The sequence below is a fragment of the Penicillium chrysogenum genome (genome assembly GCF_028827035.1).
Source record: "Penicillium chrysogenum strain IBT 35668 chromosome Unknown utg000001l_segment0_segment0, whole genome shotgun sequence".
Lineage (NCBI taxonomy): Eukaryota > Fungi > Ascomycota > Eurotiomycetes > Eurotiales > Aspergillaceae > Penicillium > Penicillium chrysogenum.
Window position 1 is genome coordinate 4,793,231 of NW_026622749.1, and position 25,525 is coordinate 4,818,755.

Here is a 25,525-nt window from a genome sequence, read left to right on the forward strand (position 1 = left end):
TGTATGTTTTTGAGCGTAACCGAACTCCGGGCCATGCCAGCATGTAATCAGCGAATCCAAATACCCTTTTTACAGGCCCCTTGTCTTCTCCGGATCCATCTGTACTTCGTTTCCGTTGATTTCCTTAACCGTCTGGTATGCCGGTTGTCCAGCATATAGCTGCCCTCCAGACGAATTGCCAGATTTCCCGTCCATCTCCTTGGACATCGAGATGGGTTGGTTGCCACGGAAGCGCTTGCGCATATCGATCATACCACGTCTGTGCCGAGAGAAGGCACAATAATTAGCGGATGTTTCTTTTGTCCATAATGGTCAGCCTAGTCGAGGCTCAGTTTCCGACTCACTTGCACTCGCTGAATCCTTTCCGCAGCTGCTGACATTTCGTGGGTAACTCCTCGGCGAGAGGAGAGCTGAGACATTCACGTGGCGTATGGCGCTGGACCATGATACAGTCCGACTCCTGGAGACATTGGGCTAGAGCCTCCCCTAGATAATCAATTTGTGGTCAGTTTGCGTTATAGCAAAGGAGGGTTGCGGTAGAAGGTCCAGCTGGGTCAGGAACATGACACTCCTTTAAACAGTTGTGCGACTCGAGGGGTGTAACATACGGATATCATTGCACGAACTGGGCATGTTGACGCGACCTTGTGGACGAATGCGCAACCACAAGCAGCAAGAGATCAAAAGATCGAGGCCACGGCAAATTCGGGCTGTCAGATATCTCGACGCTGATTGGCGGATGCGGAGAATCTCCGGATGAGATAAGCATCGCTATCACATGTTGGTAATGACGTCGGGGGATATTCATCGCTTGTTTTGCGCTTTTAAACATTTGCAGCATCTCTGTCGCTTGCATTGAATCTTCAAGTGTACCTGCACATATGCATAGCAATTGTTGTTCATTATGTCGCGAGTTCCGTTCATCGGGAGACTGTTCTGGTAAGGAACTCCAAGCTTCCACGAAGAATGCAGCAATTGACCTTCACGTCTCTAGGTATGAGTACCTAGCTCTCTTTGGGTCTTTGATCCTTGTCCTGCTGGAGACAATCATTCACTTAATTACTTGGTGCCTACGTTAGTGAAAATCACCGATCAATGGATGATGCCATTATTAACCCCTAACCAGCAAGCCCTATCATCAAGTTTTGCTATGGCCAGTCCAAGGCACTTTTCAATCTTTTAATTCCTAACGAATCCCGTCCCAAGCGTACAAAGGAGGAAAAGTTTGCATGCTCTGTTGCAGATGCATCCGACTTCACCGAGATATGTGCCCTTTTTGGGTATCAAGCGGAGGAGCACATCGTACAAACAAGCGATGGTTACCTCCTTGGACTTCATCGGCTGGCATATCGAAAAGGGGAAGAAGGCATGCGCGTCAATCAAGGTCCAAATGGGATTCGGAAAAAGGTCGTCTACCTCCACCACGGCCTGCTCATGTCAAGTGAGGTGTGGGTAGCCTTGACAGACGAGCAGCGGTGCCTGCCCTTTCAGCTGGTGGAAAGGGGGTACGATGTATGGTTGGGGAACAACCGTGGAAATAAATACTCCAAGAAGTCGATTCGATTCTCGCCTGGTTCCAATGAATTTTGGGATTTCTCTATCGATCAGTTCGCCTTTTATGATGTCCCCAACAGCATCGAGTACATCCTCGAAGTGACAAATCAGCCGTCGTTGTCTTACATCGGATTCTCCCAGGGAACAGCGCAGGCATTCGCTACACTTGCTATTCATCCATTGCTCAACCAGAAGATTGATGTGTTTGTGGCACTCGCACCGGCCATGGCTCCTTCGGGTCTCCGCAACCGCATTGTTGATTCACTAATGAAAGCCTCTCCGGACTTTTTGTTCCTGTTATTTGGTCGACGCAGCATCCTATCCTCGACAACCATGTGGCAAACGATACTGTACCCGCCAATATTTGTGCGTATCATCGACGCAGCCCTCCAAGCCCTCTTCAACTGGAAGTGTCGCAACATCAAACAAACCCAAAAGCTTGCCGCCTATTTGCATCTATATTCCTTCACCAGCACCAAGTCCGTCGTGCATTGGTTCCAAATCATTCGGAATAAGAACTTCCAGTTCTACGATGATGAAGTCTATGCTCCATTCAGCGTAGCTGCTAGCGAGCGTTTTTACAAGCCGGTCAAATACCCTACTCGCAACATCAAAACCCCGATTGTCCTCCTGTACGGTGACAGCGATAGTCTCGTTGATATTGGAGTGATGCTGAAAGGGTTGCCACATGATACTGTCGCCCAGGCGATTCCAACCTACGAGCATCTAGACTTTTTGTGGGCCTCCGACGTTGACCGCCAAGTCTTCGGTTATGTGTTCAATGCGCTTGAGACCTATAGCCGGGGTGGCCCGTTGGCTGCCAGCAATACGGGGTCTGAGAAACACGGATTTTTAACCGACGGTCGTGTTTCCAATACATCGGTTGTTCGGAAAGCCCATCTCTTCCCCAATGATGTAGCCTACGGGGCTACTCCCTGAACATCGTTACTTTTAAATGTACGGAGTACAACATACAAAAATTTCCTGTGGACTTTTGAGCGGGGTCATTGCGTGGCGGGTCGCTCGCCACATCCGTCCACGGGTGTGAGGGGATTATAGGATACACTTGTATGGTACCCATTCATAAACAGATGTGTCTTGTGTGTACGGATTGCCACCTAGCCAGGGCTTGGCACGATAAATGCCGACAGAGTTTTCTATGTTGTAGGAACCCGTTGCCTGAATCCACCGAAGTGGCGTCGAGAGGGGAAGTTCCGGAGTCTGTGCCTGATAATTCACTCCGTACCTACGTAGTACTACAGCTCCGTAGAGTACCTGACTAGAGCATCGTTAATCAAACTTATGTATGTGACCCAACTCTCGTATCCACAGTCTAGACTTACTGGGCACGATACGGAGTACAAAATCGGCACTAGGGCAAAGTGATGATCTATCCTCCTTCCTAACCCGTTGGAACCTAAGAATAAGCTTTGATTAAGTCGATTTCGGTCTGGAGAACTCGAGGAGATCTTTTATATTGGATTCTTATATTGTGAACAGGCACAAAAGATGATATTCAGGGGCATGGTTCGGATGTCAGACAGGTGGCGCAATTCCACAAGCCCAATAAGTAGTAATAATAATCAATGACAGGGCATTGAAAACTTTTTGTCCGAGTTCTTTGTGGGTTCTGATTCGATCTAGACCGGGCGCCTATCTCCACCGTAGAAATTAGCGCTGGCGAACAAGTCACAACGAACAAGAGAAATCGAAAAAAACAATGAAAAACTTAGTTTCGTGGATCAGGAACTACGCGAACCCATGGAAAGTCGTTGACTAGTCCACTCGGGTTGGCCGGACCAGATCTCTGTTCCTGGCCCTGACAATGGTTACCAATGGGATCATTATAATGAACCCCATTCTAATCAGGCACCGACCACATGGATACACATGGTCAACCCAATTTTATGGTTCAATGGGGTTCGACGGCCTATCAAACTCCTGCCACCCCAAAATCTGACACACCCAATGCCCTATGCCTACGTACTCCACCCCAAAGAATAAAATGCCGCTTTACCCTCCTCCTTCTCCTCTTTCTTTCTCTCCTTTGACATCACGATCTTTCGAATCACACTCATTTAGATTCTTTCCCTCGGGGCTGAGCCTCATTACAACACTCTCCTTAACAGTCTGTAGATCAGACTAAAGTCCCTCCTTCAAAGGATATCACTTGTCTTCAAACACCTTCCTTCAATATCGGATTCATTCAGCCAATATGCGCTTCAACGTTTTCACCCTCTCGGCCCTTCTGGCAGTGACTGCCTCTGCGCGCCCTGTCGCCGTCCCCGATGTCAAGTACGTCGAGGAGACCGTCTGGGAGACCGTCTATGAAACCGTCTACGAGACCGCCACTCCCATCAGTGCGCCCACCAACCTCCCCATCCAGGAGGTCGCCCTTCCTTCCAGCACCTCGACTTGGACTCCCGCTGTCCCGACTCTGAGCGTTCCCAGCACCAGTGTCCCCACCATCGTCCCAACTACCACCAGCGCTCCCTCAAGCACCACCAGCGCCCCATCCAGCACCAGCAGCAGCCCCGCCGCCACCGGCAGCGGTGTCTCCATTGTCAACAACCTCCCGGACACCGTCTACCTGTGGGTCGTGACCGAGACCGCCGGTGAAATGCAGACCCTGCCCTCCGGCGAGACCTTCCACGACACCTGGCTCACCAACTCCAACGGCGGCGGTATCTCCATCAAGATGTCGACCACCGAGGTCTGCGACAGCGTGCTGCAGTTCGAGTACACCCAGTCCGGTGACGTCCTCTTCTGGGATATGTCGTCCATCAACATGCTCAAGACCTCGCCCTTCGTCAGCGCCGGATTCGCTGTCACTATCAGCGACGAGACTTGCCCCACTTCGACCTGCGCCCCTGGTGATGCCTACTGCACCCAGTCCTACCAGAACCCCGATGATGTCAATACCCTGGCTTGTGGTATCGATAACGCTTACACTCTGACTCTGGGTTAGAGTGTTGCTTGGGTTCTGGTTCTAGGTGTTTAGTTGGATATACCTTTTGGTTATTGGGGGGGAGTTTTCATGCTGCACAAATTGCAAAGTACAAATTTACGAAGCACAAATCAGATTTCTTTTTAGATACACCGTTGTTTATAGAGTTAAAGAACGAAAATTAGAAAATTCTCAAACATGTCGGATGCCCATATCGTGGGATTGTAGAAGTTGAGCATTGTAGACTGTAGCCTGTCCACATACTCATCGCCTAATTCAATACATTCACATGTTGTCATATGCGAAAAGTTATTGGGCCTACAATGTTCTTTTGTACAATTAATGAGGGCCTAATGATTCATCCCAAGTCATTGACCCCCAATGAGGGGTAATCGCCCAACGGCGACGGACACGCACATACTACATTTGCAAAGTGGCCAACGCCACGTCCACCTTGCAAGATAAAGCAGATGATAAAATATCTATTGAGCAGAATATAATTACAGTAGAATCCCAAGTTGGTCGCAAAATGAGACTCTTCTAGGGCTAAACTAGGGCTGATCAGCAATCTAATCTCCAGTTTTCAATCCAAAAATAACTCAAGCGAGAGACATCCTTGGCATGCCAAGAGCGTCTGGTACAGGAAATACAACCTAGTACACGGGCACCTTGAAAGCAGGGAAAGAGTAAGTCCAGCTCTCAATGGAAGCCTTATCATCAACACACTGGAAGGTGCTGTTACTCTTCCAGAGCGGACGAGTAGGCCACTGGCAAAGCATCTGCGTCTCACCCTCATAAGTACCAGATGAGACAGTCGCGTTCAAACGAGAAGGCTTGACATCATTCTCCACCCAATCGATCATAGTCTGCATGTTATTCTCGGGGTACGGGCCAGGCTGCAGCTTATTTGTGCCGCAGTGCGCAGCACCGGGGACGAGGTAGAACTGGTACCAATCGGCGAGTTCCTTGAGACTATCCTGGGAAGACAGATGCGGGTACATGATGGAGCGGACGGACTGCCAGTAGTGTACGGAAGACGCAGAGGGAATACTGGGGTCGGATTCACCGTGGTAGTGCAGGAGTTTTCCGCCGGAGGATTGGAACGGGGTTAAGTCCGGCAGAGTGGTTTGCAGACTGTCCATGTAACGGACCATGCCGGTGTTCATCCAGTCGACGAGGGTGTCGTAGGTGACGTTGTCGAGGTCGGAGAGGTTGTCGAGATCAAGGAGCTGGATGAACTTGGTCACGTACTCGCCGCCCGTCGAGGGGATGCTCATTTCCCACTTGCTGGTCGCGTTGTTCCAAGTTGTGTCGCCGTCGCTGAGCTCAGAGCCGACTTGCCAGGAAAGGTAGGCGCGCTCGCCCTTCGAGTTGTGTAGGCCGTCGTAGATGGCTTGTGCGACTTGCACACCCTTGGCAGTGACTTTGCCGCTCTGTTCGGGTGTAGTGGAGGTGCTGCTGCCGTCGGCGCGCTTGCTGAAGCCGAAACCTAAGGAGGTGCTGGTTGCTGCTGCACAGTAGTATTCCTCGCCGATGATGGAGGTCAGATTGAACTTGAGCTTGCAGAGGTCGGTGCGGGAGATGACGCCGTCGGTTCGGCCATCGAGGGGATCGCATGCGGCGATAGTAGCGTTCACTATCTTCGCCAGTTCGCAGGGAGGTGGGTAGTAGTCGAGGGTCTGCTCGGCCGCAGCTGAGAAAACGTGGTGGACTTGCTGTTGGGCGAAGCGGAAAGCCGGGGCTCCGGTGATCGCTCCATCGTACTCCTCTCCGTAGCGCTGGATTTGGCTCATACCCTCACGGCCGCCATCAGAGCAGCCTTCGTAGTAGGTATAGACCTTGGCGGAAGAAGCCATGCCATAGAAGCCCTTGGTAAGAACCTTTCCGATCTTGGTCATTTCACCCAGAGCTTGGTATGCGAACATGTAGGTTGCGTCCCAGTTGATAGTTCCGTTTCCGTAGAGGACCACCTCGTCGTAACTGTTGTTGAAGGCATCATATCCTGCGCTAGTGGCACCGCCAACAGCACCGTACTCGAGACCACCAGTTGCATCGCTAGACAGAGAGAAGCCACCACCACCGGCAACATAGAAGCGCTTCTTAAAGTCAGAGGGCTTGGGGAAGGCATACTTGATGACGACGGAGTCTCCCTTGCCAGTGTGCTCGTAGGTGACCGTCACATTGCAGTAGGTGTAGGTCTCGGTGCTCCCCATACCAGCGCTGGCATTGTAAACAGGACTGGCAGTCACAGCGGAAGGGATCATGTTGATACCCAGCAGAGTGCCATTGGAGGGCAGGGCAGACTGCACATTCGACACGGTGCAGACATCAGCAAGCGAAGCAGCGCTTGCCGACGCTGCTAGTGCTGCAGCAGGCGCGCCCCAGGAGAGACGCATGTTGAAGTATATCAAATGAAGAGATATAAAATTTAACGAATGAATGTCAAGAAGAAGATATAACGAGTGTGAAGACCTAAGAGATCGACAGGAACGTTAGAGGCAAGCTATACTTATAAGATTTGCAGTACTCTATATTGGTTCCAGTTTCTGGCAACCAAGGTGTAGATCATGCGTTAACCCGCTGCGTTGCCTGCAATCAAACCATGAAACCATACCTAGAAGCACGGATCACTGTCTTTCCGCATCAACCTATACTGACTCGTCATCATCCAACACTCATCCCAAGGCGCAGCTCAAACTAGTTAGGGTCGAAATAAGTAGAACGTGGAGGGGAGGGAAACGGATCGGTCTTCATAGGCTAACGCGTATTTAGTTCAATTCAACCTTCCGAATTAAGGGAAGGGGTTCGGTCCTCGTAGCCTAATGTGTATCTAGTTCCGTTTAACCTTCGGAATTAGGGAGTAAGTCTTTTCCTCAGAGACTTGTTGACCAGGAAATGGCACTAGCTTATTTAGAGTTTGATATGGCCGGGTAAGGTTTCTTCCCTTATACTTAAAATCTAACACTAAAACCCATCCATGGTCCATAGTCCGGCGTCCACGTCATTCCCAGAGACGTACTCCGTACGCGTGGCCATTCTCAAAGCCCATAGGTCTGATCTAGGTCCACGGTTAAACTTCGGCCTAGGCAAATCTAATCAATCTCTATAGAAGGAAGCTATAATTGGCTTCAGGATATGAATATGAATATTCAATCAAGAAAGGCTAGACTGTTGGACCATTCGCTTCAATAATTCCCACTAGTCCCTTGGCTTTGGCACTTCTTCGGAAACATTGACGTCCGGCCATTCTATTTATATGGTCCACATCCATAGCCTTACCACTATCTAAGTTAAGGGGTAGGGCTTCGTAGTGACCCGCAATGAATGGCACCGAGTCATCGGACATTACTCCGTATCAGATCAAGAGGTCTTGAAAGAAGGTGCCCACTACCAATGCGGTTTAGTCCAGGAGTTCGGGAAACTCTATGGCTGCATAGTTGAAACTTGGTTAACTTATTTACTTGGTACTCGGGGCAGATGAAAGTAGAGCTCTTCAAAACGTTATGGACATACCAGACATGCACCTTTCATACCTACAGACACATAGGTATTGTTGGAAATTCGAACACCTCACCTCGAAGTTTCCCTTTCAGTTTTATAAGGAAGCACATATCCCCCCTGAGGGACCGGATCATCTGTAGTGCCATTATAAGCAATAATAAGACGAGGTCTAGGTAACTTAAGTAGATAAGGATGGGTACTGACATTCGTAACTATTGAGAGGTCAGGGAAAAAATTTAGGCTGATCATGATATCTCGGGCTAGTTTATATGTGGTTGAGAGGTTGGAGGTTGGGTCAGTCACAGTCTCAAACCCATCTACACTATATAAACGCCACCAGAGACCTGCCAAGAGCCTGTTGAGCGACGAAATATTGACTCTTGAGATTCACCGCAAAGATAGCATCTATATCGCTGCCCTTAACCTCGGAGAGATTTTCCAAAATGCTCGATACCTGAGTTACTGACTGCGATTTCGAGGCGGCCGAATTCGCGGTGCAACGTCTCGAACATGGGTTTCACCTCTTCTTCCTGTGATACGTCGGCGTTGAGGGCGATGGCGCGTACGCCTAGGGTACGGATCCGCTCAAGGACGGCTGCTGTGGCATTGGAGATGTAGGTTATGGCTATGTCTGCTCCACGTTGGGCGAGTTTGAGGGCTATTGCGGCGCCGAAGCCGCGGTTGGAGCCTGTGACTATTGTTTTCTATTAGTGTTGGTTTTGAAAGTTGGAGCGTGGCCTGGGCCTTATTTATTGCGACTTTGCCGGCTAGATCTTTGTTTGTAGACATGGTCATGAGGTGACTGTGGGAAAGTGCCTCTGCATATCAACAGCAAGCATATCGGGAGTCCACGCGCACAAGCCGATTTCGGATTTTTGAAAAAGATGATATCTTCGGATTGTAAGTCTTGGGATAAATAATGTTACAAAACACGGTCCAAATCGATCCGAATTGTTCCTAACTTGCAGGTACATACTCATCAAATACAAAGGGTGGTCTTGCACAAAATGAATCTTGTTGATGCAGTCAAGACAACGCACCCAGGGAAATCAATCGCTTAGAATAATACAGCGCCATCCTCCGGAAGTCCATCCCCGATTTCAAAACAAAACATTCATGGGAAAAAAAAAACGCCTTTCCTAGATGGCACAGAAACGGGAGGGGGAAAAGATATTTTCGGATTACACATGACAAGAAGGAAGCACAAGCAACATAAAGGGAAGTCGCAGGCTCGATATGAAGCGTGCGGTGATCTAATGACGTTTTCAGGCACCACAATGTCGAACAATTCACTCTCCAAGGCCGTAGTCAGCACCGATTGAAGTGCTGGGGCTATCCCGGTTGGGATTGTTGAAGGTGAGCTTCAACTTCGGCTGGCCTGGGGTGCCAGCATTAAGCGGCGTGTCAGCGCCCGAGGCATCACCGGCGAACCGATCTTCAAAGTTGGCGAGCTCGGGATGATCCTCGGTCAGTCGTCGCAATTCCACCAAGCACTTGGTCTGTTGTACCATTAGTATGAGAAATCATCATATTATGATCAATAACAAGTCAAACTTACCTCGATATCATTGGCATCCTGGAATAGCACACTGCCATCCTCGTTGTAAGTGCGGGCATTCTGGCAAAGCAAGTGGATGTCATTGCGGAATTCCTTCAAACTCTGGTAATCGGCCCTCTTGATCTTCTTCTGTATCGCTTCCATCGCAATGGGATTTTGAATGATCATGTAGTAGTCGGGATAATAAGAACGCGGCGGGGGCTTCATGAACGGCTCGATGATTGAACGAACCATGGGGCCCTCTTCACTATCAGAGCCCTCCGGTTGTACCTCAGCCTCCATGTCCATCAACGACTGGACCACAGTGTCAAGAATGCGAGTCAAGTTGGCACGATCAGTGGGGTTGAGAGTATCCGGAATCTTAGGCTGGCGACCTCTCTTGCGCTTGGGTTGTGGGGTTTCTTCCACAACTTCCTCAGCCTTGCGCTTGGGAGGAGGACCACGACGGCGTTTCTGTTTTTGAGGGGTCTCGTCATCATCAATAATCGATGGCTCAGGTGAAGACTCATCGTCATCACGTCCAGCCCTGTTAGCCTTGCGACGCTCAACACGAGCTTCCTTGCGTGCAATCGCTGCTTCAATAGAATCATCATCGGCGTCAACTGCCATCAACCACTGCTCTTCGGTGAGACCATCATCGTACTTGGTCACCTTGCGCTCACGAGCACCACGGCCAGTGACCTCCATCTCGACTTCTTCGGTGACAGGGTTATCCTCCTGCATATAAATGTCGGGCAATTCTTGTTCGGACATCAGTCGAGGGTAGCGGTGGCCAGGACCATATGCGTCGTGGGCGATTCGCTGCCTGTCGATCTCCTGGAAAACAGGAATTTCTTCTTCGGATCGTGCCATGATTTCATTGAGTTCATCATCATCCATTTCGTCGTGATCACCGATCTGTTCCGCAGCCTCTGCCGAGTCCAGCAGAGTTCGAAGAAGTGCATCTCGCTCTTCATTAGTGGACTTGTTATCGAACTTTCCGGCCTGGATAACCTTGCCATCCATGTCCAACTTGAACTGGGCACGCTCGAGGATCTTCTCTTCGACTGAGTTGGAGCTGATAAGCCGCAAAATACGGACCTCGTTCTTCTGACCAATACGATGAGCACGATCCTGGGCTTGCAAATCCTGGTGAGGGTTCCAATCCGAATCGTAGATAATAACAGTGTCTGCAGTCTGCAGATTAAGACCAAGACCACCTGCACGGGTGGAAAGCAAAAAGCAGAAGTATTCAGAATCAGGAGCGTTGAACTGCCTCAAGAGGTCCGATCGGTCGTCGGACTTAGTGGATCCGTCCAGACGGAGGTACTTCATTCCACGAAGGCGAAGGAAATCTTCCATGATGTTCATGATCTGAGTCATCTGGAAGAACATCAAGACTCTGTGGCCCGTAGCACGGAACTTGGGAAGGATACGATCAAGCAGCTCAAACTTTCCTGCTGTACGCCAAAGCAGGTCGTTGGACATGCGAGTGGGGTTCATCTGGTCTTCAACGGGCTCAAAGACGAAAGGATGGTTGCAGAGCTTTCGCAACTGCATGAGCATGTTGCTGAGACCACGCATTCCGGTCTTGCCGCCCTTACCATCAGTGACAGCCATCTTGTTGTGGGTAACAAGTTGCTTGTACAACTTGGCCTGCAAGGCAGAGAATCGGCACTTGATGACGCGCTCCTGCTTATCAGGCAAATCTTTCTCGACGTCCTTCTTCAAACGCCTGAGAAGGAATGGCCGGAGAACCTTATGGAGACGACGAATAACTAGGAGTTGTTCTTCTTCGCTCAAATCCATACGGTCCTGGCCACCAGTATTTGCGAAAGGCGTGTTAAACCATTCGTCAAATGACTTGACAGACTTGAAAATGTTGGGAAGGACGAAATTAAGAAGAGCCCATAGCTCGGGCAAATTGTTTTGCAGGGGGGTACCGGTCAAAATGATACGGTAGCGACTGGTGTAGTAAGTGGAGAGAGTGCTGCTGAGCTTGGACTGTGTGTTCTTCATGCGGTGACCTTCGTCGACAATCATGTGTGTCCACTTGATCTTGCTGAGAATTGGACGATCCTTGATGATGTACTCGTAGGTGGTGAGAAGAACCTGGAAGTTGCCCCAGCGGATCTGTTGCTGTTGCTGCTTTCTCGCATTGGGTGGGCCCTTGTAAACTACCTTGCTCACGGTGGGCGCCCACTTATCAAACTCGTTGTTCCAATTAGTGAGTGTGGACAGGGGAACAATGACCAAGAAGGGCCCATTGTTCTTCTTCTTTTCAATGATGTGGGTAATCAAACTGATCGTCTGGATGGTCTTTCCGAGTCCCATCTCATCGGCCAAAATACCATTCAGGTTATTGTTGTACAATGAAATCATCCATTGCAGGCCCTTAATCTGATACTCCTTGAGAGTACCTCCCACGAGCATTTCAGGCTGCGAGGTGACTTCTTCATTGATTCGATGAGCGACAGCGTAGTAGTCGACCTTCTTCTTTCCAGTGGCTGTACTGTCGTCCTCATTTTCGCTATCCGCGAGCTCTTGGTCAGACTCCTCGTCGTACTCGTGAGCCTCGCCATAACGATTTGCCAGACTGCGCTGTTGTTCCTTGACGGATGCGGCAAGCTGCTTAAGGAAGTTGTCGGTCTGCTTGAGCAGATGAGAGATACGTGAATCCTTGGCCTGTCCCAAAAGCTTCAGGTATGTCTCCTCATCGTTAGCCTTCAAGGCCTGCAGACGCTGTTTAGCGGTTCGCTCCACACGCCTCTGCTCTTCACGTTCCATGTGTTGGTGGTGAGAGATCATCATACGACCCAGCTTCTGCGAGCGCGTACGTTGCTGGACGGAAGCATTAGCAAGATCAGCGCTGTGGTTGAGGATGGCCTGCAACTGGTCGTATTGCTTCTTCTTCTCTCGAGATTCGCGAGCATCACGCTGTTGCTTCTCGAGCTTCTCGGTGATACGAGCCTCACGTAGGGACTGCTTCTTCATGCGGCGGTGACTCGAGCGGTTGGCCGTCATTCCGAGGTTGCTATAGTGGAACATCTCGCTCTGGAGCTGCTTGCGGTACTGTCGTTGTTTAGGCAAAAGATTGAGTGATTTGTACTCAATCAGGGCCTTCAGCTTGAGGGAGTCATCGTAGGTGGGTGCATCACTCTTGCTAGTATCCCATACACCGAGGTTGGCGGGGAGTTGGGCAAGCTCTGCTTTGCGAGCAGTGATTTTATTATACAGCATGATCTCACGATCCTCGCGCATCTGCTCCAAGTCAATGCCGGGTGGCAAAAGAGCGGGGATGCGCACACGATTTGCACGGTTGGCGTGGTCAGTGTAGCTAATAGACTTGGAAAGCGAGTCGTATGGAGACTGGAAGCTGTCATACCACTCCCTGGTCATGACTTCAGCATTCGAGCTTTCTGGAGGCTGGCTACCAGCGCCGTCAGTGGCAGATTCAATGACCTTTTCGGCTGCGGTAACATTGTCCGTGGGAGTAGGTGGTTGAGACTTCTTCTGGTTTTGGAAAAGCTGTTCTTGGACACGAAGGGGGATGGCGAGGTTCTTCGACAGCATCTTGAAAGCCAATATTTGGTTTCGAAGAGTAGCCAGTTGCTCTGGCGAAAAGCTACCGCTGCCAACCGTCGCATTCTTCTGGTTCAGAGCAACTGCCGAGGTATTGGTGGCAGTGGGTGCGGCAGTCGAGGAAGCCGAGGGTGTGCGACCTGTGAAAACATGTCAGCCCTGCAGAAGAATTTGGGCATAGAGAGGACGAGGAGAGTCAATGACAAAGCTTACCATGAGAGCCATTGGCAGCTTCAGGAGTAGCGCCGTTCATCTGTTGCTGTTGGCGCTGCTGTTGAGCCTGTTGCTGAGCCATGCGCTGTTGTTTTTGAAAAGCCTGCTGCCGTTGAATGGCGGCAAGTAGGTTGTGCGCCTTGAGGAATTCCGGGTCATCAGGGCCAACACCTTGTTCTTGCATTTGCTTGTATTTCTGCGACAAAGTTAGAGACGACAGCAAGGACAGACGAGGCATAGGCAGGTGCGTTAAAGGGCTGAAAAATTGATGTACGCGAATTGTGTTGGTCGTAATGCGACAAACTTACCTGAAGAATCTCCTGGACATTTTGCTGCGTGAGGTTAGGCGGTAAGCTCACGTTGCCAGGCGCCATGTTTGGCGCCGGGTGTATGGAAGCCATTGTGACGCGTGTATTTCTTTTCAATTCATGAGCAAGCGAGATGGCTTGGGGTGGGCAATGTCAAGGTCGATGCGGAGTTGTGGCAAGTCACGGTCTCCACCTGGTTTCAATTGCTAAGTCGCGATGGCAAGAGAAGGGGCGGTCGCGGTCGAAATAAATAGGCAGTAACAGTCTAGGGTGAGCCTGATTATTGTTAATGCGATCGGTGAGCGACTGTATGGGATGCTTGGCGATGAAAAGCGTGATGTTTGGGGACGTGGTCGGAGCTTCCGATGCGATGGGGGTGAGCGGGTACTTTCAGAGACAAGGGAGTCAAAGAAAGCGAGTAAAGAGGCGAGTTCCCAAGGTAAGGCAAGGTGGGAGGGGAACTCAAAAGTTGAAGGCGCGTTGGGATGGCGCGTTCAAAAAGTGGATGGATGAAAATGGAGATGGGGAGGGAACGGAGTTGCGCGACAGGCTCGGGGAAATCTGGGTGCTCAGAGCAAAGGACTGACAACAGCCTGGCAAGGAGTTTTTCGCAAAGGCACGTTAGTCAGCAGGCACGTGACTCCGTGCTGAATTGTTGCCTAGGGCAGCGCAGCTCTGGTACCGTACCGGTTTGGGATAAGGCTACTATCAGGTGTAGGGGTGAGCGAAGAGTGATTCGATTGAAGGTCTTTGTAACCTGGGGGTGTTTGGTTCATTCAACTTCATTGAATCTATTGAATAGTCTTCCATACAATACAAATGACAATACATTGTAAAGCTAGACACACCCGGGTCCACCCTTGCTGTTGACGGGTATCTACACGATCGAAGATCAATACATTACATACGTATGTACCTAATCACACACTCAAATCCCGAAAATTCAGATTAAGACTTGGGTGGATCTACCTATTCGCTAAGAGACGCATCCATGGATGTATCCACGTTTCTCATCATCCTACTAACTCTGCATTGAGACTAATAGTAGCCGGGGAATGAATCCTCCGGACATCCATGGAATCAACGGACATGGCAAAGCAAACCAGAAAGCACAATTAAGGAAAGGACAGAACAACCCCATGTAAGACTCCAAGGGATTAGCGAATGATAAGAATAGATACCGCCGCCATGATCGATCATAAGCTCCCAAACTCCCAAACCCCATGCTCAAGATCAAGGACAGACGTAAGATGCACTTTCGGAGCGTTCCCTTACGCATTCGGTGCCGCAAGAAGGGACCGCTTCATCGGTGGAGGTGGAGGGGGTTTCTTCGCACGAGATGGCGGAGGTGGAGGAGGAGCTTTCTTCGATCCAATAGTGTTCAAGTTGGTTGCGCTAGGTCTCCGGGATGGCACGCTGCCGTGAGATGTTGCTGGGGATATAGACCTGCCCCCGCTAAACATCCGCTCGGGGCTAGAACGGCCATACGAGCTGACCTCTTCGGAGTCGGCGTAAGGATCAGCAGAGATTCGACCATTCCCAACTTGAGTGCTGCTTCGATGTCCAAATCCGCCTAGATTCTCGCTGGCAGTCCGCTGCTGAATCCACTGTGATGCAACTGGCGACTGTTCGTGTCGCAGCTGAGCCGGGCCTTCGAAGGTAGGAACTCTGTTGAGGACGGGACGTGAGACCCCACCGGTATTCCCATATGTCTCTCGCGGAGGCGACTCCGAGTATGGCGTGATAGATCTGTTTGATCGAATGGGAGGCCGAGTCTCCGTGGCGTTCATCAACTCTTCCTGCAATGGCTCATACCGTTCCTGGTACGAGTGGGCGGTGTTGGAACGAGGACGGGTCGGGCGACGGGGAGGGGCTTGTACTTGGCTGTACCTATTTCAGTGTTAGCATGCTCCACGAGATATTGCCAGAACCAATGCTTACCCAGCCCACTCATTCTTGAGCTGCAGGAGGGCCTCACGGGACCGCTCATGGTATTCAAGCTGGGCATCCAAAAACACTCCCATGTCCATAACATTGTCGGCTTCGGCTTCTTTGATGTCCTGCATGCGACGCAGCACGTCGTCGCTAGCTTCCTCGTACTTCACCTTTTGTGAACGTAGTTCTTCCTCCACGCGGAAGTCCTCCTTCTTGGCCTTCTCCATCTTAGAGAGAGAAGTGTCGTATGCCAACCGGCGGCTGTCGAGCTTCTTGCGAGCATGCTATGAGGCAGGTTAATACAGGACCCTCAGCCTTTGATTCATCGGGAGAGTCGAAGGACATACCTGCAAGTCTTTCATCTGAGTCAGGGATCGTTCCAGGGACTCAAGCCAGCTTGAAGTCGCCTGCGCGATGTAGTTTTCTTGGATGCGCGCAATGCGCTCCTCGGTACGCCCAAACACTGATCGAGTCGTTAGCGATGCGATTCCTACCCCGCATTGCCGATATCGTCTTTTAGGACTCACTGATCAGGCACTGCCCGTATTCCGAGTTCCCATCGAAGTCTTCGCCGTGGGCCACCATGCTAGTTCCCAAATGGGCAATCGGGAGGGTCTTCTCTTTGTCGTCTCCCTCATTGCGTTTCGAGATGGCCTTGACATACGAGGTCATGGATTTATGAATGCGGTCAACGCCTAGAGATAGAGAGAGCTTTGAATCAGTATGGTTAACCGGCAGGCATGTGTGGTCATTTCCTACCTTCATGTCGCACGCCCATCTCCGTCTCCATTGCCTTGAAATCATCAGAGAGACAGGTCTTGGCCTCTCCGCCCATGCGTTCTCCAGCCCATTGCTTGAATCTGCCGATCCTCTTGTTCACGTGCATGTTGGAGGTAGGGATGATGATGGTATGTGGAAGGATAATCGAAACCAGCGATTGTGTAGAGAGCAATAAGATAAATACAAAAGGAATGATCAACTAGAATGCTCTAGGATAATAGTAAAAGGAGAAAAGACTGGGGGGAAAGGAGGTTGGGAACGGCTAGATTAAATCATCCCTGGGGGGCACGCAATTATGATAAAATGGGAAATGGGGGAAAATTAAGGAAATTAAGAAAATAAGGAAATAGGCTACATTTGCATCTCACAAAGTTACAAAAGACAATGCGTTCTTATGCATGCAGTAAATTGCCGATCTTGTCAATCAGTGGGGAAGGCATTGTATTCTCAGTGTATTATTACCTTGAGCCCAAAAGAAAAGGGAAAAAAAACGACGAAAAAGCTGTATAGACCTCAATGCGACATCAGGAGACATCTGGAACGTCTGGAGATACAGTGTATTTTGCACAAAGTGGTACTGTCTTACCAGACCAGGTACCTAGGTACCTCCTACTAGTACTAAAATAGCCCTGAGACCAGGGACCAGGTTCAAAGCTGTGACACGCGTTAGTGGGCCACTTGGTGGGGACTAAATCCCATTGGAAGCTTTAATTTTCCAGATTTAATTCTATTAATTCGATTAATTCGATCAATTACTATAATTATCTCTTTGCCACCCCAGTCCGGTCTGAAATATTAAACAGAATTATGAGTTTATATATGTAATAACATATGACTTTAACCTATTACATTATTGTGTTATAATACTTTGCATATGGCTTGGAAAATGGGTTTCAAATCTGTTTCAGTTGATCCCATCACCACTCTGGGCTCTCGGCTCTGGACTCTGACCCATGTTCTCCGTATGGAGTACAATATACGAGTACGGAGTACGGAGTAGATTAAGATTCATTGACTATCAGTGGGTTGCATCGCCGCAATGCCAATGTCAATCAAATCCAAAGCGGCACAGATCCTGAAATTGTATTCTATTCATTCGGTTCGCATTGGACTATATTATTGGTAGAAATATATACTCGTTCTCCAGTCCAAAATATCCATATCATAAACATTGGAATCATGTGGTCCCATCAAAAACATCCAAAATCATTCGAGGGTCAATGGATAAGCCAGGCAACCACATTTGCTCTGATCCAGAAGCTAGCAGAGCATCGAACTCATTCCAGCCATTCATAGATGGGAGTTCGTTCCTAGCCGCCGACAGACCAGCCCCTTTCTCACTATTCCCGTCTAGATCCAAGATCTCACCACCCCTATCCCCAGAGGCTGACCGCGGTGTTTCAACTCCAGAAAAGGCATCGGATGGTGATGATTCCGGCGAATGCAGGTTGCTTTGCACGAGGCTCTCTACATATTGCCCGGGCGTCACGCCCACACGTTTCTTGAACACACGATGGAAATGACTGGGTGTCAAACCAGCCTCCATGGCCAGATCACTTAATTTGGGTTTCAGCCCCGCCGTCAGAATGTTCCGGATCGACTCGCAAGCTTTGTCAATCATGGCGGTTTGAGGGTTGCTTTGAGCCGCCGTCTGACCCGAATGCGGCCGGCAGCGCTTGCAGGGTCGGAAGCCTGCTTTCTCTGCTTGCAGAGGCGTATTGTAGAATTGGACATTGGCACGGCGGGCTAACCGTGCTGGGCATGAGGGGCGACAGTAGATTTTTGTGGTGATAACGGCGTAGACGAAGCTGTTGGCTGTTACATCGCGGGTCGCGATGGCCTGCCACCGCTCTGTGTTGGTGAAGTTCGAGCTAAGTCGGGGGGATCTCTTGGAGCTTGGGCGTATCTGTCATATTCACGGGGTATTCAAATTGCAGATATCTCTTCAAGGTATTGTATTCATTCTGGCATCAAACTCCAGGTAACTAGAGGGGAACCTCGGGAAACCTGATGTTTGATCCCAAATTGACCAATCAGCGTCTAGAGGGGCTCCTCAACACATTAGTTACATCAGGGCCATCACCTACAATATACATTACCTAGGTATACCTACGTACATATAGTATGTATATGTAGGGTTAACTGGTTTTATTACAGGGCTTTTGTAGCTTCTTTTCTTTTCTTTTCTTTTCTTTTCTTTTCTTTCAAGTCTTAGGTTCTTAGGTTGAATATGTATATATAGTACAACCCTGACCTAACTATACATCTCCCGACACCAACAAGCGAGAGCACCGTAATTGCTTGTTGTGAAGCTGAGTTTATCACTAAGCTATAATAGTCCAAGTGTCTAAATGGAGAAGTCGGGACATATTGGTTCCTCCGCGCGTAGTCACCAGTTGAAACCTGTGGCAACAGACCAGGGCGAGGAGTATTGGGCTCCACCTGATCTATCTGGGCCGTGCTTGCAAGGCTGGGGGTCTTAGTTCCGGTGTACAGTCCTACTCTGATGATATCCGACTAGGCTGTGATTCCATGAACCGGTATATGGAATGTAAATAGCCAAGTTAGGGCGAGCACGCAGGGAAGAGTCCGCTACCCCGAGCATTGCGAGTCTATCTTCCCTCTCGGAGCCTCTCGAGCTCTTCATTTAGACCTTCCCGATCCTTCTGGATGTTCAATGGCTTTTCTGCAATTTCTCGAATCTGCTGATCATCCATGCCAAGTACGGTCTTGCCGGGGAATATGTGCTCCAGGGCAAAGAAGGCAATTTTTGATAGCCAAGATGGCAACATTATCAACAAATGACACCAGGGCAGTCTGCAAATGCGGCCTGCTAGAATTACCCAATATATCATTTCGAATAGCATGCCTAGCTCATTTGAGTAAGCCTGCATTTGATCAGCAAATGCAGCTGCTCTGATCGCTGGATGACTGCAGCTGAGATGTTGATGGCTCCAAATCTCGAACATCGAGAGTTTCTCTAGTATCCTCCCCTGCCGAGGGGCAAGATCCAGACAAGTGGAGGTTTCTTTTTAGCGCAGAAACCCGGCGGTCCCTTCTGGACTCCTAGACCTTGGAGAGGACTGATCTCCCCACGGGCAGCGGATGGCCCCTTTTGGACTACGAAGTTAATTCGCCGAGCTTTTCTAACAGAGTCAAGTCCCCTTCATCTTCTAATTTCCGGTCCGATAAGGTGTCGCATGAGCAAGGAGCGTGTACGGTCGTCCGTGAGGCTCTCCAGTGCCAGCCGGATAAAGTACTCGACCGAGCCCCAGGTATTCCACTCATGAAACTTAGCAACAGTTTCTCAGGGCTCGCACCGATCTCGGAACAAGCTCCCTACAAGTAGCTGGTTTGCACTACCTGGTAGCTCGATTCCTCTACTTTGCCGGGCCTGTTCTTCGATCTCGGCTACAAGAGCTCCTGGGATTGTACTGCGGCGTCCAGATACCTAAGATGTCCTAACACGATCCCGGAAGTGATATCTAAACTATTCGTAGAAGAAAGCACTGGGGCTCGGTAACAGGCCATGGTGACAACGATCATACAGCGCAATGTATATACATGCCGATAAATTACGGCAGACTGTAATACCTACTAGGGTGATGGACAGGAACGAGTAATAATTTAAAGGTGTATCATTCCACAGCCCGAAGGACTTTTTGATTTCGTTTCTGCCCTGTAGAGGCCAACCCCGGACCTCTTTCCATCACCCTTTGATTTGTTCGACAAGAAAAGGGATAGTCACCACAACCTTAATTCGCTAAGGGCGCATGAGACGCTCATCCGCAGGCGCCTAAGTACATTTGTCTCATAGCAGAATTCCATTTTCAACCCGTCACAAGAATAACTCCAAGAAAAAGCACACTTAATCCTTGGTCTTCTGGGTACCGCGGAGCAGACCGGTTCTGCGGGCGGCAATGAGACCGGCCTTTTGACCCTGGGTGGCGTAGCGGGAGATGGTCGAGGCCTTACCGATGTGCTGGTGGTTACCACCACCGTGAGGCTGTAGAGAGATATGTTAGATACTGCGGTCCTGAATGTCGTCTGGTCTGTGTATGGACTGAAACTTACGTGATCGACGGGGTTCATGGCAACACCACGAGTCTTGGGCCAAGAGTTGCGCTTGACGGCGAACTTGTGCTTGGCACGACCAGCCTTGAGCAAAGGCTTGTCGGTACGGCCACCACCGGCAACGATACCAACCATACCGCGGGCAGTGTTCTTGATGACCTTCTTGGCACCGGAGGGGAGCTTGACACGGGTCTTGCCATCCTCGGGGTTGTGGCCAATAACGGTAACGTAGTTACCGGAGGTACGGCCAAGCGCACCACGGTCACCAGACTTCTCCTCGACGTTGGTGATGACGGTACCCTCGGGCATGGAGGCGAGAGGGAGGACGTTGCCGACGGTCAGGGCAGCGTTCTTACCGGCGTAGATGAACTGGCCGGTGTACATGCCCTCGTTGGCGATGAAGGTCTCGGTGATCATCTTGTAACGGTAGGGGTGACGGAACTGGACCTTGGCGAGGGGAGCACCACGGCCGGCATCGTGGATGATCTCCTTGACGACACCACGGGTGTAACCGTGAGCCTCAGCGAAGTCGAGGGTCCGGAATTGGGCAGGGGCCTTGTTCAGGCGGGTGTTGGCCGCTGTAAAGTAGAGAAAAAAATTCGATATCAGCACTCCAATCTCGTTGCGAATCTGTGTGGTTTCCTAATTGTCCTCTTGGTTTCCTCCTCGCTGCTCGGGGTGCGCAGCCTCGAAATTTCGTGCTGGAATGGTTTGCGGTCGCACTCACTGAAAATGGAGCCACGGCCCTTCCTCTGGTTGCGGATGACACGACCCATGGCGACTGTCTAGACGAGGATCCTATGTTAGTATGGAAGCCGGACAGAAGTGTCGTAGGAAGGTGGTAAGCGTACCTCGAAGTGAAATAGGCTTGTCGTTGACGAGTTGAGAAATCATCGGACATGGGGACTTGTGTGGGCTTTAGGGTGCGGTCGCTAATCTAACCCAATCGGGTATAGCGCATGGTCGCTTACTTGAATTGGCTTGAACTACAACAACACAGGCATTACCAAAATAGGCCTTTAATCGTTGGGTTTATACTATATTTATGGATAATAATTGCTTGAATTGAGGATTTGGAAATACCTTGGCTCAAATTCCCTATAGAATGTTATTATATGCCTGAAAAGGCTCTTCCAGCGCAAGCCCTGTAGTTTTCTGGAGGGCAAGTTATGTCACCAAGCTCACGTGACTGCCAAGACTACCTAAGTAGATATCGCCAAGACTTATCATCTTGAAGTGATACTCTCTTACTTGGACCTCGAAACAGCTATGTCTGTATATTCCGTGCTTCTGTGTATGGCTTTGATATGACGGGACTGTCAATGAAATAATACACAAGCAGGTCTGGGTCATACTTGGCTCAGGCATTACAGACGTCAATATCAAATGGTTGACAAAGCTTGTCGCGTACTTCCAAGTATTAAAGCAACAGATAACTATGTGAAGTCGTCTCGACCAGTCGCATTCATTTCTCACGGGCTATTGCAACTCTCTAACTTAATTCGTTTTTGGAAAGACCACATAGAGCTTCATCAGTCCCTCATCAGCTCTATTGAGCTCTATCTCTATACAGGAATCCACAAAATCCAAGCCGCTTTCATGCCAATATCTCATTTGTTTGAATTATTGCTCTTCTAGAAGACTGCAAGAAGCCTTAGTAAAAGTAATTTATAGACAAAGGGAGCAGTTGTGTCCGGAATCCTTTAAATATTCGCCCTTCGGGCGCAAGCTCGGTGCAGACGTGACGCTCGATTGCGCGCAACTTACTTCTTTCCTTCACCACCTACCCCATCATCTCCACCATGCCTTCAGATTCAGAACTTTCATCATTATCATCGGCGCCTCCGACGGATGACGAAGCTACTATGGCGATTGATCGCCCGACTGGTATCGCAAAGTACTTCAAGAAAGAGTCTGAGACGCCGCCACCGAAGCGGGAACCGTCACCTCCGCATGAATACGTCGTGGCAGACAACCCCGATATTGCGGTGAGTTTACTCCACAGGAAGATTTCGCGCATTGCTTGATCTATGGACATGTATATGACGCGTCTGGTCAATAATAGGAGACGCTTGCTGAGTTATCGCAATCTTTAGTTCATCGTCGCGTTCCGCGCGCGTTTCCATGAAGTGTTCCCCAAAGGCGTGCCACACTACGGCCCGCAGGATATTGAAAAAGGGATCGAGGAGTCACCCCCTGGAGAATACATCGAACGACTTCTATGCGCATTGCTTGGGCTTGTTCTGAACCGCAAGAAGGAAATTGAGTATGGTCGCCACCTGTCGCCCGATACCGTGCGGAGTGCACAAAAACGCGCGCTTTCTACCCCGGCGTTATCGATTGTCAAGTTCAGTGCTAATATAATCTGAAATACAGACGGAACCACTTCACACGTCCCCTCGAAGAAGCAATCCATACACACCAGTCGCAGTGGCCAAAAGAATGGGAAGGCAAAAACCCCCTTCATGGGGGTGGCAGCTTTGCAACCATGTCCCCCGTGGAACGTGTATGTTTTTAAGACCTGGCACGGCCCCCGATTTGTTATTCTGACATGTGTCGTCTTAGCTGCGTTTATTGAAGGCCTTGATACTGTGGTCACTTTCGTCGTCCGAAGCGGTCCAGGCGAAGATAAAAGAATCCTACAAGCAGGCGCGCCACGATGATGATCTCAATCAACCATTGTCTGTCCAACCCTGGGGCCGGGATAGCCTGAAACGTCGGTATTGGCTTATCGAAGGGCACGACGATACAAATTTCCGCCTCTACCGCGAAAGTAACCCGGCGCTCAAACACAACACTTGGTGGAGCATCGCCGGGAGTATTCCCGAGCTGGAGGCCGTCGTGGAGAAACTTGAGAGCGAAAAGGGCACACACTCTAAGAAGCTTAGCGAGAAAATTCGCGCTTCTATTCCCCGATTTGAGGCATCGGAAGAGGTGATTTTATACCCGAGAGTAAATTGGACTTTGCTAATAAATAACTAGAAACGGAGACGCCGGGAATATCGTCTCGCACGAAAGGCTGCCTTCGTCCGTCCGGATCCTGGTTTCTCCATGTATGAGGGTCGTACACGCGGCAAGAAACTGAAATACACGTACTCGGAAGACGAAGACATCTTTTCTGAGGACGAGCCTTCCGCCCGTCGCTCCACTAGAAATGCGGCTCCCACGGAAGCCTTCACGGAGTCTAGACGCCCTCGATTCACGGCAAGCGGGAGGCAGATTCGATCTCGTGCCGGGGGCCTCTATGGCGAGGCTCTGTTGGCTGGTCAGCGTGACGGAGCTGATGATGAGTTCGATGAAGATGAGGACGAAGAAGTAAGCAGACCGCAGAGGGCTCGAACTTCGACCCATCCCAACGGATACTCTGGATACGGGGCCGATGATTTGGAGGATGCATCTGAAATCCACTCAAGCGGGAATGAAAGCGGCAACGAATGGCGAGGTGTCGAAGATGATTTGGAGGACGATTTCGAAGGCGACGATGAAGAGGGAGAAGCAAGCGCAGATGAGTCAACTGGCAACGAGGAGCCAGAAAGCCTTGTCGTGCAACTTCGATATGGCAAGGGAGATGCATCTAGCAATCCGGAGGTCCAGAATAAACCACCTGCGGAAGCCGTCGAAATGAGGGATGCGGGAGAAGCTGCAGCTTCCTCCGCTCAAGCACCGCCGACTACCCTCCCCCATCAATCAAACACCGGTACGCAGCAGGCCCCGACCGTGGCTGCACCTTCACACCCTTCTGCTCCGATACCCCAAGTGCCGGCCCAATCTGCTGCAGCCGTAGCTGCGCCATCCGTTTCAAACGGCGTGGATCAGATTTGAACCATCTGGCTGTTAAGCTTGGATTCGCTTCAGCATAGGCGTTTCCTCTCCAGTCCGACTAGGAAGAGACTAGGAATGTATATTCTACGAAATGTTGCTAGATAGATCTTTTTGGATTGCAATTGTACTTCTATCAGGCCGTGGGTATTTGGCAATAACGGCATACGAAGTAATGGAATGGAGAAAACATCAATTGCTCGATAAATTTAACACACGGTGAAAACACTACATACAACTAGCAAGCACTTGAAATCTATAGGCATGTGCGCAAACCGACAACGCAAATGTTGTAGTCTGACACGGCAGGGCCATGAGATCTGTCCGTTACGCCAGATGTATGGCAAAAAAATAAAATAGTCTACTAGATAGTAGTGGAGGATATAAGAATTCAAATGGGAATCAACAACAGCAGGCGCCTCCAACAGCGCAAACGCCAAAAATGCAAGCAATACAGTGTACACAGAAGCCAGCCACTAGACCCCTGAATTAAAACGCTAATAGGTCGCATCCAGCGCACAGATGACCTCAGTCAGAGCCTGCATTGGAGAACTGGGCTGTGTAAAACTGCAGGAACTCCTCGAGCGTCAGCGTCTCCACTTCTGGTCGAGATCAGATGAGAAATCGAAGATTGGGGAAGCAGGTACTCACATCTTCAACCTGCGACGCTACTTTAGGATCCCTGGCTGAGCCCAATTGCGGTAGATGCCAGTTGTTCACTTCGTACCACCATCTGCGAACCCGACTACCGAGGGTGTGCCCGCTGACTGAGGCATTGCGGTTCCAGAAGCGCCAGCCAGAGAGCGCGAGTGTCCAGACTGTTCCTTGGATCAGAGGGAGAAGTACCTAGAAGGGAAAAGATTGATTTTTTAGCCAGGTACTATCAATGATATTATCCCCGACACCCCAAAGGGATCGACAGAATCGCGCCACTGCATACCTGATCTCTAATAGTAATCCACGCTACTCGCCCCCAGGTGTCAGCATCCTTAATGCTGGCCAAATAGCTCTGTTCGAAGCGCAAGTCTGGAAGAGGAGGAAGAGTCTGTCGCCGATGAACCGGCCGAATTACTCGGCTTGGATGGACAATGTCGGAGGCGATGCTGTTTGTTTCGGAGTCTGGGCCTACCGCGACAGGCTGTTTCTCTGAAGCTGCGGTGGCTGGGTTGATGTCATGAGTTGGGTCAGGATTTTGATTGATGCTTGCAGATTGGATAATCTGCGGGATTTCCATAGCATGACCGGCCATTTTGGTACGAAGCAATCAAGTCAGAC

General features: G+C 50.1%; 11 protein-coding genes across 11 annotated transcripts; 3 read left to right on the forward strand and 8 right to left on the reverse strand.

The window, feature by feature from the left end:
• Positions 1-69: 69 nt before the first annotated feature.
• Positions 70-633, reverse strand: N7489_001899 (PET191 family protein; the record flags this gene model as incomplete). Its single annotated transcript, XM_056707654.1, has 3 exons — positions 70-259; positions 345-486; positions 609-633. 3 exons carry the CDS (start codon positions 631-633, stop codon positions 70-72), a joined length of 357 nt encoding a protein of 118 aa, XP_056571956.1.
• A 271-nt stretch (positions 634-904) lies between these two features.
• On the forward strand, positions 905-2,493 carry N7489_001900 (sterol esterase; the record flags this gene model as incomplete). Its single annotated transcript, XM_056707655.1, has 3 exons — positions 905-939; positions 995-1,074; positions 1,127-2,493. The coding sequence occupies 3 exons, from the start codon at positions 905-907 to the stop codon at positions 2,491-2,493; spliced, it is 1,482 nt and encodes a 493-aa protein (XP_056571957.1).
• Positions 2,494-3,769: 1,276 nt separating this feature from the next.
• Positions 3,770-4,522, forward strand: N7489_001901 (uncharacterized protein; the record flags this gene model as incomplete). The annotated part of the gene is made up of 1 exon (XM_056707656.1): positions 3,770-4,522. The coding sequence occupies one exon, from the start codon at positions 3,770-3,772 to the stop codon at positions 4,520-4,522; it is 753 nt and encodes a 250-aa protein (XP_056571958.1).
• A 632-nt stretch (positions 4,523-5,154) lies between these two features.
• Positions 5,155-6,897, reverse strand: N7489_001902 (putative tannase; the record flags this gene model as incomplete). Its single annotated transcript, XM_056707657.1, has 1 exon — positions 5,155-6,897. One exon carries the CDS (start codon positions 6,895-6,897, stop codon positions 5,155-5,157), a length of 1,743 nt encoding a protein of 580 aa, XP_056571959.1.
• A 1,427-nt stretch (positions 6,898-8,324) lies between these two features.
• Positions 8,325-8,694, reverse strand: N7489_001903 (uncharacterized protein; the record flags this gene model as incomplete). The annotated part of the gene is given in 2 exon segments (XM_056707658.1): positions 8,325-8,456; positions 8,470-8,694. Coding segments are annotated over 2 exon segments (357 nt in total), but the record flags the coding sequence as incomplete, so codon positions are not given.
• A 597-nt stretch (positions 8,695-9,291) lies between these two features.
• N7489_001904 (putative RSC complex subunit (Sth1)) lies at positions 9,292-13,735 on the reverse strand (the record flags this gene model as incomplete). The annotated part of the gene is made up of 4 exons (XM_056707659.1): positions 9,292-9,501; positions 9,561-13,261; positions 13,335-13,530; positions 13,643-13,735. 4 exons carry the CDS (start codon positions 13,733-13,735, stop codon positions 9,292-9,294), a joined length of 4,200 nt encoding a protein of 1,399 aa, XP_056571961.1.
• Positions 13,736-13,928: 193 nt separating this feature from the next.
• N7489_001905 (uncharacterized protein) lies at positions 13,929-16,483 on the reverse strand (the record flags this gene model as incomplete). Its single annotated transcript, XM_056707660.1, has 6 exons — positions 16,337-16,483; positions 16,105-16,272; positions 15,925-16,040; positions 15,584-15,861; positions 14,918-15,532; positions 13,929-14,235 (listed from the first exon to the last, which is right to left on the reverse strand). The coding sequence occupies exons 1-6, from the start codon at positions 16,461-16,463 to the stop codon at positions 13,929-13,931; spliced, it is 1,611 nt and encodes a 536-aa protein (XP_056571962.1). The 5' UTR covers positions 16,464-16,483.
• A 1,051-nt stretch (positions 16,484-17,534) lies between these two features.
• mpt (putative DNA repair and transcription factor Ada) lies at positions 17,535-18,476 on the reverse strand (the record flags this gene model as incomplete). The annotated part of the gene is made up of 2 exons (XM_056707661.1): positions 17,535-18,263; positions 18,471-18,476. The coding sequence occupies 2 exons, from the start codon at positions 18,474-18,476 to the stop codon at positions 17,535-17,537; spliced, it is 735 nt and encodes a 244-aa protein (XP_056571963.1).
• Positions 18,477-19,960: 1,484 nt separating this feature from the next.
• N7489_001907 (60S ribosomal uL2 domain-containing protein) lies at positions 19,961-21,325 on the reverse strand (the record flags this gene model as incomplete). The annotated part of the gene is made up of 4 exons (XM_056707662.1): positions 19,961-20,363; positions 20,432-21,009; positions 21,159-21,212; positions 21,283-21,325. The coding sequence occupies 4 exons, from the start codon at positions 21,323-21,325 to the stop codon at positions 20,226-20,228; spliced, it is 813 nt and encodes a 270-aa protein (XP_056571964.1). The 3' UTR covers positions 19,961-20,225.
• Positions 21,326-22,233: 908 nt separating this feature from the next.
• Positions 22,234-24,253, forward strand: N7489_001908 (uncharacterized protein; the record flags this gene model as incomplete). The annotated part of the gene is made up of 5 exons (XM_056707663.1): positions 22,234-22,419; positions 22,528-22,697; positions 22,808-22,937; positions 22,997-23,365; positions 23,414-24,253. The coding sequence occupies 5 exons, from the start codon at positions 22,234-22,236 to the stop codon at positions 24,251-24,253; spliced, it is 1,695 nt and encodes a 564-aa protein (XP_056571965.1).
• A 525-nt stretch (positions 24,254-24,778) lies between these two features.
• N7489_001909 (DUF1770 domain-containing protein) lies at positions 24,779-25,499 on the reverse strand (the record flags this gene model as incomplete). Its single annotated transcript, XM_056707664.1, has 3 exons — positions 24,779-24,852; positions 24,898-25,096; positions 25,191-25,499. The coding sequence occupies 3 exons, from the start codon at positions 25,497-25,499 to the stop codon at positions 24,779-24,781; spliced, it is 582 nt and encodes a 193-aa protein (XP_056571966.1).
• Between the last annotated feature and the right edge of the window lie 26 nt (positions 25,500-25,525).